General features: G+C 32.9%; 1 protein-coding gene and 1 pseudogene across 3 annotated transcripts; both read right to left on the minus strand.

Moving 5' to 3' along the window:
- Positions 1 to 4049: 4049 nt before the first annotated feature.
- Positions 4050 to 8744, minus strand: LOC108757253 (mediator of RNA polymerase II transcription subunit 4). Of its 3 annotated transcripts, XM_018501715.1 has the most exons (4): positions 8722 to 8744; positions 6639 to 6751; positions 4677 to 5212; positions 4050 to 4563 (listed from the first exon to the last, which is right to left on the minus strand). In XM_018501715.1, the coding sequence occupies exons 2-4, from the start codon at positions 6704 to 6706 to the stop codon at positions 4394 to 4396; spliced, it is 774 nt and encodes a 257-aa protein (XP_018357217.1). In that variant the 5' UTR covers positions 6707 to 6751; positions 8722 to 8744; the 3' UTR covers positions 4050 to 4393. The 3 variants fall into 3 exon arrangements, with proteins under 3 accessions (XP_018357217.1, XP_018357227.1, XP_018357231.1); XM_018501725.1 differs by lacking the exons at positions 6639 to 6751; positions 8722 to 8744 and adding an exon at positions 8149 to 8213; XM_018501729.1 differs by lacking the exons at positions 6639 to 6751; positions 8722 to 8744 and adding an exon at positions 5811 to 5839.
- A 2262-nt stretch (positions 8745 to 11006) lies between these two features.
- On the minus strand, positions 11007 to 11499 carry LOC108757119 (annotated as a pseudogene).
- Positions 11500 to 12174: the final 675 nt, after the last annotated feature.

Raw genomic sequence — 12174 nt, forward strand, 5'->3', positions numbered from 1 at the left:
CGAAACTAATAAAATTTAAACTTTAAAGATATCAAATATTATTATATATTAGGTTAAGTAAAAAGTCAACGCGTATTTTTTAGCTCAAAGTTGTATATACAATATCTTCGTCAATAATGAATGAAATTCAAATTAAAAAAAAAGGGTTTTAAAGCTTGAAATCTCTACTTTTAAAAGCTTATCACATTTTTTAAGTTTATATGAGTTTGATAATTTTTACATACCAAAAACTACGAGCTGAAAAAGACGAAAAATTTTCTTCTCACTTTGTGGATTTGTAACGTGTCCAAAACGAATTTGAGAAAATTTTCGATTACCTATCGTGAAAGCTTGATACTTTCCCTACAAAATCGTTTTTTTTTTAATATTCCTACGACTTTTGATTACTGAGTTATCGCGGATTAAATAAAAGAATTATTTTGACTTTAATTGCTCATAACTCCATTAAAAATTATCGTATAATTTAAAAAAGAGATTTTTAAAGCTGAAACTTTACTCTATCAAGATATATTTATATTGTTGGTAAGAAAGTAATTGCGGTTTTTACTGATAGATGTCTTTTAAAAAAACGCGATGACTTTTTACTTAACCTAATATTTGGTATATGTGTACTAACACTTTTCTTTAAATTGTAATATTTTGATCACAAATTTATTCGTTAATAATTATAACAATTACTATGAAATAATTACAATTCGTATTAAACCGATGAGAATGAATTAAAAGAAGTAAACCTATTTTCAATCAAAGCAAATCTTGGTGCTTAAATACTTATTAGAGTGAATTTATATATAATACATATTTCCAATTTCTGCAAATTGCATGCCGAAATCTTTTCTAATTTTGAAACACAATCATGAACAGAACTACAAAGTAGTAATATCACATTGATAAGCAATTTTTGATGCTAATAAGTATCTTAGAAAGATATTAATAATATAATGTTAATCTAATTAATAATTTAATGTTAATCTAAGCATCTTATAAACTGTAAATAATTTAATTTATTACAAAGAAAGGATACGGGCAGTAGGAGTCAAGCGCAGACATCTCGCAAATAATATATCTATAAGAAGTGTGAAACTTCTTTATTCACTAAAACGTTTTACATTAATTTATTGTGAATAATAGTACCTCAGCCAGAATACCTGAATCTTCCGTATTCCGTGCGAAATAATCTCACCGTACGACCACTGAGGCTTCGACAATATTTTTCGCAACCAGTAACTAATGAGAGAAACGTTTTTTAAGTAAACGTATATCAACAATTTATATCACAATTCGTTATAATTTTGTATTAGATTGACGAGAATAAATCAATTAACAGAAATAAACCTACTTTCAAATTATTAATATTCTTTTAAAATGCTTATTAGCATCAAGAATTGCTAAACAATTTAATATGTGATATTATTATTCTAGTTCTGTTTATGAATCAATTTTAAGCAGAATAGAAAGATTTCGGTGCGCGATTTTTGGAATTGTATACTACACAAATGTGTATAAATTTACTCTTGAGATATTTAAGTACTAAGGTCTAAAATTGCACTAATGTTATTTTAATTTTAAAATTCTCTTTTTAAAACCGGGAGAAAGGGAGAGTTTTAATCCTAGCTTAAAGTTAAAGCAATGTTAGTGCCATTGGGCCTAAAATTTGTTTTAATCGAAAATAGGTTTATTTCTCTTAATTGGTTTAAATAATTATATATGAAAGAAACACATTTTGTTTTATACATGTATCTCTCACGGCAAATGATTTTAGTACGTAAATAATTTTGTATTAATTAATAATTAATAAGTATTACAGGAATTATAACTATATTTGATACTATAAACAGTAATGAGATAATAACAGGATCTATTTAAGCCAAATGCAAACAAAAGCAGAAGAGTCGATACAACTTGCATATTTTTGTTTCTTCCTGATGATTTCCTCTTAACATTAATACTTTTATATTCTATCGACTGCGAGAGACATTTTCAATATAAAAGTTGTTAGTATGCAGAATACGTTCATACATTAAAAAAGAATAATTTATGATGTGATTGTGCAAATAGTTTTTAGGAAGATTAACTAGGAAGATTTTGAATCTCATTTCCACAATCAGGTTTTGTGACCTTTATAACAGATGTGATCAAAACGCATTACAATTAACGCAAGTCGTGTGTATGCGCGCGTACGTGTCGTGTATACAGTATACGTATACGAGGGTCGTTTGAAAAGTCCGTGCAAAGTCACTGCTGATGGCACTACTGGCGCGTATCAAGGTTAGATTTAGTTAGCAGCATCTCTTGGAGGAACACACACCAAGTTACAGCCAGATCGGTCTATTTGTGTGTGTTTGGCATTCATTTGAATCGAGGAAGTCGAGGGGGGTTTGTTTCTGCAATCACGTCCTCGTTTCCATAAAATCTTTTTCCCGCCAGCCATTTCTTCATATTGGGGAACAAATAGTAGTCCGAGGGAGCCAAGTCTGGAGAATAGGGGGGATGTGAGACGAGTTGGAACCCTAATTCCATTAATTTTGCGACCACAACTGCTGAGGTGTGAGCTGGTGCGTTATTGAAAATCACTCGACTTCCTCGATTCAAATGAATGCCAAACACAAACAAATAGACCGATCTGGCTGTAACTTGGTGTGTGTTCCTCCAAGAGATGCTACTAACTAAATCTAACCTTGATACGCGCCAGTAGTGCCATCAGCAGTGACTTTGCACGGACTTTTCGAACGAGCCTCGTATGTACACACACACGCACACGCGCACACACACACACACACACACACACACACACACACACACACACACACACACACACACACACACACACACACAGAGAGAGGATGTCCCGCAATTTTTTGCCGTTTGTGTAGATAGAGCAGACTAAACTGATTGTTAGTCGAAAAGTTCTCTACCGCTTTGTAATGTTTCTGTAATTTCGCAATGGTTAACGAGATATTAATTACTAAAAATTGCCGAATATTAGTCTTTTTACTCAAATATTATTTACTTTACAGAAAAACAGCAAGAGACGAAAATTATTTATTTTCTTCTCAGAACTTTAAGAATTTTTTCAGAATTTTTTGTCAACTTTTTCGTACTACATTTTCTTATATATACAGGGTGCCCCATCCCAAATAATTTTTTTATTTTCGATCTTAGAAAAAAATGTTTCAGATAAAAGTTGTTTGGCTTTGAGGGGAACATAAGATAGTGTCATTAGTTTGACCTTGAATAGTTGCTTAAAGATCACATGAAGGTTACTTTCAATTTCTTGAATGAAACTTCATACTTTTTATTGCACATTCTTGTAGATTATTTCGAGAGCTTTCCAAAACACTATAATTAAGTTCATTTTCATTAAGTACTTTCCAACTAAAACCTCTTAAATGTTCTGGATAATATTTGTCAAGATCCTTGGAGATTGTTCTTCTTATTTTCATTTTTTACGTAAAAATGAATTCTTGATGCAAAAATAAAAATAGAGAAACAATCTCCAATGACCTTGATCTTAACGAATATTATTCAGGACATGATCCTAAACAACATTTAAGAGATTTTTGTCGTCAGTCGGAAACCTTGGGTAATGCCAGCTAATTTGTAAGCTTTGCAATTCGCGAAGTACTTAATGAAAATGAACTTAATTATAGTGTTTTGGAAAGCTCTCGAGATGATCTACAAGAATATGCAATAAAAAGTAGGGGATTCCATTTAAGAAATTAAAGGTAACCTTCACGTGATCTTCAAGCAACTATTCAAACTAATGATACCATCTTATGCCTCTCTCAAAGCCATACAAGTTTTGTCTGAAACATTTTTTTCTAAGATCAAAAATAAAAATTATTTGGGTGGGACATTAAAACGGGACACCCTGTATTATTATCAACTATTTTTAGCAACATGAGAAAATCGGTATTAAAAAATTCTGAAAAAAATTTCAGAACTTTATGAGAAGAAAATAAGTATTTTTGTCTTTTGTTATAAAATTGATAGTTTGATTTGGAGTAAAAAATTATTGAAAACCAATATTTAGCGATTTTTTATAATTAATATCTTGTTAATTATTGCGAAAATTGCAAAATAGTAGAGGACTTTTTGATTCAGTTTAGTCTGCTCTATTTACACAAAAGTGCTTGGCAAAAAATTGTGGGGCCCCTTGTATATATATTTATATATACACGTAAATTTTATGCAGATAGTTTAAGTTTTATTGAGAAAAATATTTTACTTTTCTCTAAATCTGGAAACACAATAGACACAGGCAATAGGAACAGGAAACGGAATGAGTTTGATATTATACCACAGAGCCCTGATTGGATGGCTTGTTATTCCCTGTTTCAATTTGTGTTTCCAGCTTGATATGGTATAAATAATCTATATATACGGTATATATCTATTGAGAATCACTAGAAGAGCTACTCGAAGAATCTGTAGACATAACTTCGACGTCTTCTGTTTCTTGTTTATGTGTATTCACCGCTACACTGCCCTGTCCACCAACCGACATGTGAATCTCTCCCGATGGATGCCAGGCAAATTGATTTGATTGCGAAACAGGTGGTTCTGAAACAACAAGAATCTATTCTAAATAATTACTAAAATCTCTTCATTCATACCTGTTCATTCTTATATCAATTCAAATGTGATACACACATACACACACAAAAGATTTTTACCTCCAGCAGGATGTCCTGCCCTATGTAAATCTGATGGTACTCCTAGATGAGACCCAAGTAACTGTCCATTTAAAGGTAGATTGCTTGGGTCGCTCAACCGTCCTAGGAATCCTACTCTCATTTCGAGATCTGTGGGATATGGTCTTCTAGGATCTCCCTGTTGCCATGTTAAAGGTGCACAAATGGCATTGGTTGCGCTTATTCTATGTGCATATTTAATAAGCTCTTCTGAAGGAACTGGCCTCTTATTGGCACGTGCGATAGATTGTAATTTCTGTTTGGCTTGATAAATTGCAGTAGCCAAAATCTGTTCTGCTTCTTTCAACTGTCGTTGCAGCTGCTGGATATCCTGGTCTTGCCTCTCTACCTCAGCTTTCAATGCCTCCATCTTCAAGTTAATTTTAGCCTGGTCAGCAGCCCGTTTCAGCGTCGCCTTTAATTCATTATCCTTGGCAACTAACAATTCAGTTAACTGAGAATGCTCTGTGCTCGAAAGCTTTGAAGGCTTCTGAGCGATTGTGTTTTCTATCATCTCCCTGAAAACAAATATTTTAAATTACAAAAAAAAATAAAGTAAAACATATATAAAGTGAAAACCTAGATTAATCAATTAATTACAAAAATCCTTTTTAAAATTCTCCAAATATTTTATTTTTACTCTAATTATATAAAATACTCTGTAAAGGTTTACAATATCTCGATCATCTCAAATTTGGATAAAAATAAATTCAATCGATGCGTTTTCGCATAAAAATAAAAATTCTACAAGAAAAAAATGTCACTTTGCCCCACAAACCGAGACATTAAGCATTAAAGTTGACGACTATTGAGATTAGGAAATCTGTTAATCATGAAATATTGCAATGAAAGTATGTGCTGTGGTCTCAAATTCATTACTTTAAAACAAGTTCTCTGCTCTAAAACACAAATTTATGATTTTAAAACAAATCTGCTTTACGAACAAATTTATTATTTATATTACTTTAAAAACAAATTCACTACTTTATAAACAAATTCATTGCTTTAAGAAAGACAAATTTATTACTTTAAAAACACATTTTCTTAAATTATTTTTGTGTTTTGAAAATAGTAAATTTGTGTTTAAAGGGTAATTCTTCAGAATAGCTACCTTACCTCCGATTTCGATAAAATTAGACTCATTCAATGCGTTTTTACGTAAATTAAAAGAATCTAGCAGAAAAAAGTCTGGGATTACCCTACGAATGCAAGATATTGAGTGTTAAAGTTGACAAAACTATTGAGGTTAGAAATTCTGTCATGTGAAGTATATAGACAGTAGTGCTTATTGATTTGGGGCAGCTCGCCCGAACAAAAAAAAATAACACATCCTACCCGCTTGGGACTAACTGCCTAGAAGTTGCAGCCTAGATAGTAAAAAGACTGCTCTAAAAAGACTATTCTCACACCCACTGTCTTCATGGGTTAGAAATATTCCAACCGGACACTGTCTAGGCTGCAACTTCTAGGCGATTAGGTCCCAAGCGGGTAGGATATTATTTTTTTTTGTAATAAGCACTAGTCTATACACCCTACTGTCTACATGACAGATTAATGTGTTACATACGTAGTAACAATTTGAAGTTAACTTAAAGACAAATTTAGTCAACTTTAACATTCAATATCTCGTTTTGCAGAACAATCCCGAACCTTTTTCTGCCAGAATTATTTTATGCAAGAACGCGTTGAATGAGTCTAATTTCATCGAAATCAAAGCTGACTTAACCTCAATAGTTGTCAACTTTGTTCAATATCTCGCTTTGTAGGGCAGTCCCGGACTTTTTTCTACCAGATTCTTTCATTTTACGTACGAAGGCGTCGAATGATTCTAATTTCATCGAAATCAAAGGTGAGGTAGCTATTTTAAAGAATTACCGGAAAATATTATTAGTACTTAGAAAAATTAATATAAAACATTTATTACTAGTGGTAGATGCAACTTACTTTGCTATTAACTCGATATCATCCACCAGCAATAATAGAACTTCTCTTGTACTTCTGCTCGATGCCATCGCGATTGGTCCTTAAGCAGACTATACTGAATTATGTGTAAATCTAGCAATTATTCAGTTTAACTATCCCACCTCAAAAATCAATAAAATTAAGCTTATTTGTGTTTTTGTATAAAACAAAAGAATTTAAGAAAAAAAAACGTCGCTCTACTCTCTGAGCCGAGATATTAAGCATTAAACTTGATAACTATTAAGATTAAGAAATCTATCACAGAGACAAAATGAGGTCTATAATTGTACTGTTCTACATGGGTTTCGACCAGTTGGTGCAAGATAGTTAAAAAATTGGACGGTAGATGGTACGCCAAAAAAGCAGTAGATTTGAAACTCAAAGCAGTAGTCTTTTTTCATGAAATTTCGTAAAACTGTTAAAATAGAAAAACTATAAAATAGAAAAAAATATTATAATTGTAATACATACCGAAAATAATTCAGTAGCAAATAAAATAGAAAATATAATAAAAAGAATAATATACTCATACTTTTTTCTTTAATCTTTATTTAGTTTCATTGAAAATGAGTATTACAAATTTTATAAAAAGTAACACAAAAAAATATTCTAATCTGTATAAAATAAATAATTCAAATACTTATTATAAAAATAATACAATATTTAATAATCTCAATAGTAGGAAGAACAGAAATTATAATTTATATTTATAATGAAAATGTATTTTCTTTTTTTCCAGGAAACACAAAAAAAATAACTTGTAACATTAATTTACAATTTTTCATTCAACAATGCAATTGTAATGTAATATACCTTATGCATAACAGTAACATTATTGAATGGAAAATTATAACGTTATGTGTTAAGCCTTAAACACAATGCGAAGGGATAGCGATAGGAATAACACGATGTCAACCTATCAGAAAGTGTATATTCCAGTGTATCTCATTTCTGACAGGTTGATATTGTGTTATCGTTATTGCTATTTCTTCGCATTGTATTTAAGGCTTTATTATTATTTTGTTTTTCTTTAATCTTCGTCATGTAAAATACCTGCACAATGACATCTCTAGTTAGTAAAATTATCGTTAAAAAGTTACAGGTTACAGAATAAGCTCATTGGACGCTAGACCAATGACATACGAGTAGCATATATTGTACGATGATACTAACGTCCAATCAGAAGGATGCGGGAGATGCGCAAACATGGCGGATAGGAGATACCAATCTTTAAGTAAAATAAGCAATAAAGCTGGAAGCACATAGAAAAACGTAAGCGAATTGCTCAATCACGGTAGAGACCGTAAGGCCAGTAGCGAATCCAATCGTACGATTTTGTTACTGATTACGTCTTACGGCCTTATGCTTTGTATGTGCCATGGGCTTAACATAGAATATTATATACAAGCAAAATAAAGTAAAAAAAAAAGATAGATAACCTGGCTAGATAAACTAGAAACAGTAAGCAGTAGGTTTGTGAGCCAAAACTTACCGCTAAAACGGTAAGGTTGGCAGCATTGGTTTCGACTTTCCACGCGAAGCGACTCTCACTCCCTCCCCCCTCCTGCAAAGGGGCGCACGATTTCTATAATTGTTAAGGTTAGAAAATTTGTCATGTAGACAATGAATTGTATAGACTAGTATTGATTCGGGGCGGCTACATCGGCCCGAACAATAATAAAATAACATATAAACAATAAAAAGACTGTTCTCACACTCCACTGCCTTCATGGGTTAGAAATATTTCAAGCATACACTGTCTATGCTGCAACTTCTAGGCGGTTAGGCTCCAAACGGATACGATATATTATCTTATTTTTGTTTAGGTCGGCGTAGAACCAATAAGCACTAGTCTATACACTCTACTGTCTACATGATAGATTAAGAATCGTGTTACGTAGTAACACTTTAATCAATTTTAATGCTCAATATCTCTGCCCACAGGGCAGAGGACGTTTTTTCTTTTTTTACCAGATTCTTTCGTTTCATACAAAAATCGTCGAATAAACTTAATTTTATTGATTTTGAAGGTGGGATAGCTAAACTGAATAATTACCGTAAATCCTTTTAATTAACAATATGTAATTATTAACGTAACAGCACAGTATAGATAAAAACAGTAGATTCACTCTGTGGCCTAGTTTCCATCGAAGGTTCGAACCTGGTCAGAATGCAAGAACCAACCATTACAGTCAAACATCCCCCTCGTTTAACAGAAGAATACTCAACTGTAGTTGGTTGGTTCTTGCATTCTGATTCGGATCGAACTTTCGATGGAAAGGGCCTGTGTCAGCACCTTTGATCTGACTGCTAACTATAGATTTAAGATACCTTTTCATATGTAGCACGCTGCGGCAGCAAAAATGTCACGAATTTTTCATAATTGCTTCCTCTGCATTTGCTGCGCATGAAAAGAAATAACGGCAACAGCATATATTTATATTATATTAAAGTTTAATCTCAAATATATCTTTTATTTGCTCGAAAATTAATATAAGAAAGTTAAAAAGCTAAAAACCTTTGATTACAACTGTTAGTGCAGTTCCAATTTAGACAACTATTATTTTAGATAATTATTTAAAATTTACAATATTCCCATCACTTAAAAAATGTACTCTTAAATAAAAATGTACTCATTGTATGTACTCATAAATGTACTCAATTTTCACATTTTTTGCAAATATTGCAGACTTTCTTGGCTTCGAATTCTTTGTTGCTCGTTTTTCGTTCGGTTGAACTTCAATGAAATGCGCCAAAATGTATTTTGCGTCGGATGCGCGTCATCTCATATAAAAAAATGTTTAATCAAGCTACGAATTGCTGCAGCAGCGTGCATGAAAAGTCAGCTTTAAGATACCTTTTCTTGCTGACGCTCGACATTCATTTTCAGTGTCAAAATAAATCACGTGATTAAAATTGACACTTGATATTCGTCAATTTCACGTAACTTAATAATTTTTAGCATTTACGTAGCACTGGTAGCGTTGATAGCGTCTTTCCGAACGTACCTGCTCTTCATCGTAAATAATTTTTGATTCCAAGGTGATTCTCTTTTTCTTTGAAATTATACGGTATAAAATAGATTTAATATTTAAGTTTAAAGTAAAATTGTTATGTTACTTATTTGCACTTATCATAATTTATATTATCTGAGATTATGTTTAAAAAGTTGCGTGATAAAAATAGCGTAATTTATTAATATCTGCATTAATATCTGATTTAAAAAAAAAAGTCAAAAAGTGGATTGCAAAATGCAAAGACGCAAGAAAAATAACTTCCTCGACAACATATGATAACATGAAAATGGCGGGAACAGAAGAGACAAGAAACCACAGGAAACTGAAATGGCAGAAAATAGTTCACTACCTTCACTATTACTAGCGTTCATGAAACTCACAAACGCTAACGCTACCTCGCAGGCAAAAGCGTTGGTAGCACAAGTTATGACGGCAAACGCTACCGACAATGACGTCACGGATAGTGTTAGTAGCGAGCTCCCCGAACATATCCTAAGCGCTTTTTGGACTACAGACAATTAGGTTCAAGATGGCGGTAAAATAGGAAGGCTGTTGGCAAAATAAAAGAAATGCTACTTTAATAATATATACTTGTAACTTTTTCTTTAAAGAATGAGGATTCCTTATTCCTCATTTCATGTTTCATAAACTTTCCTTGACCAAACAAGAAGCCTTATTAGCTTCCTTTTCTCAAAGTAGATTACGAGTTTCCTGTTGAGGAGGTGCAGTTTTTATAATCGAGCAAACTTTCAAATTTATTTCGTCACACCGGTCTTTTTATTTTTGATAGCTTTTAATTTAGATCTGTCGATAATTATTTTTGATAGCTTTTTTCAGAAATAAACTGTGCCAAAAGCATTTTATCCTTCGTATAATAAGTATTATAGCGAATTTGATTAGAAGCACTGATGCATATTAAAGCCGTTGTACAGCAAATCACAGAAAATTTGCAACTTTACTTTTTTTTCGATAGGTTTCGGAATGCAGCCTACTCATCGAGCAATTTCTTATTTGTAGATTCATGAATAAAGACCAATCCCTCGGTGAGCAAGCTGCTAATAGTGCAATAAAATGTATTGAGTATTTCATGATTTTAATCAATTTTTATGTTTATTTATAAACATATATTTACGTTATTTTGTGTATATACGGAGGTTTTGATATGCATCAGTGCGCACTGAGTGTGTCCAATCGAATTCGCTATTAGTTTTATTTTTGTCCATTATTGTTACAAAATGCTTAATCACGACTTTATTTAACAATGCTTTTATAATCTTTATTCGTAATTCATAATATTAGGTTTACATATACTATATATTATGACATGCTGCCTTCAGTAGATTATTAAAATCCTTAAAATATTCCTTCCTTTGGAAAGGGAAACTTGAAATCCATTTATAAAACAAAGAGGCCTTGGAGGATCGAGGAATCCTTCATGGAAGCTTCCTCCATTCTTAAAATAAAAAAGGACTATAAATACGGGTGTATGTCTATGGACTCGACTCGACTCTGAGTCAATAAAGCTCTATATTACTAAAGTAGCGCATTAGTCCGCCATATTGAATCTACTAACCTTACCATAGTATTGTTCGTTTTGTCTCTCGGGAGCTGCTCGGGATCGCTCCGAATGAACCCAGTATACTTGAAATGTAGGATTCACACTACGTACGACATCTGTCACATGACGTCCGACATTCATCGTAACGATAAATGTTAGATGTTGTATGACGGATGTCGTACGTAGTGTGAATCCTACATTCAAGTACACTGGGTTCATTCGGAACGACCCCGAGCAGCTCCCAAGAGACAAAACAAACAGTGTTCATATACCAATTTGTACCAACAATACTTACTATGTATCAATAATATTAAGCGCTTATTGGACTACAGACGACTAGGTCCAAGATGGCGGTGAAATACCCACGCTAAGGTCGTAAAATTTTAGGAACCCCCACTTACTACGGTCGCTGGCCACCGTACGTAATTTCACGGGTTGCCTCCGCGACCTCCATGAAATCGACTATCGTCGCTTGTCGAGCGCGCAAATCTAGCTAAAAACTTAAACTTTTAAATGGGACAAATTTTAATTCCGCGCTCCTGCTGATGTGAAACTGTACGCCTTGCACCCACCGATAATCCCAAGTCTGTTCGGATCTCGGCCACCCGCCGATCGAACCCTGGATGTAACACAACAGCGGATTGCTTCTGATTAGTTACGCGATCACACGGTTACGCAGTACATGGTAAATACATTTTATGGGATTCCAGCTTAAGCGTAACTTGCGCCGACCAATCATATCGTTTCACATCAGTTTCTGGCTAGTTACTTTATGCTTTTTACACGATTTTGTTTATGCGAAAACATGATGGAATCACCATGAACCGAATCCAATTTCTGCTTCATTTTATCTTATTCTGTCTGAAAAAATGCACATTGATTTCGATTTTGTAACAGTACAATTATAGACTTTATTTTGTCTCTGACAGATTTCCTAACCTCA

This window comes from Trachymyrmex septentrionalis, unplaced genomic scaffold (assembly GCF_001594115.1).
Source record: "Trachymyrmex septentrionalis isolate Tsep2-gDNA-1 unplaced genomic scaffold, Tsep1.0 scaffold103, whole genome shotgun sequence".
NCBI lineage: Eukaryota > Metazoa > Arthropoda > Insecta > Hymenoptera > Formicidae > Trachymyrmex > Trachymyrmex septentrionalis.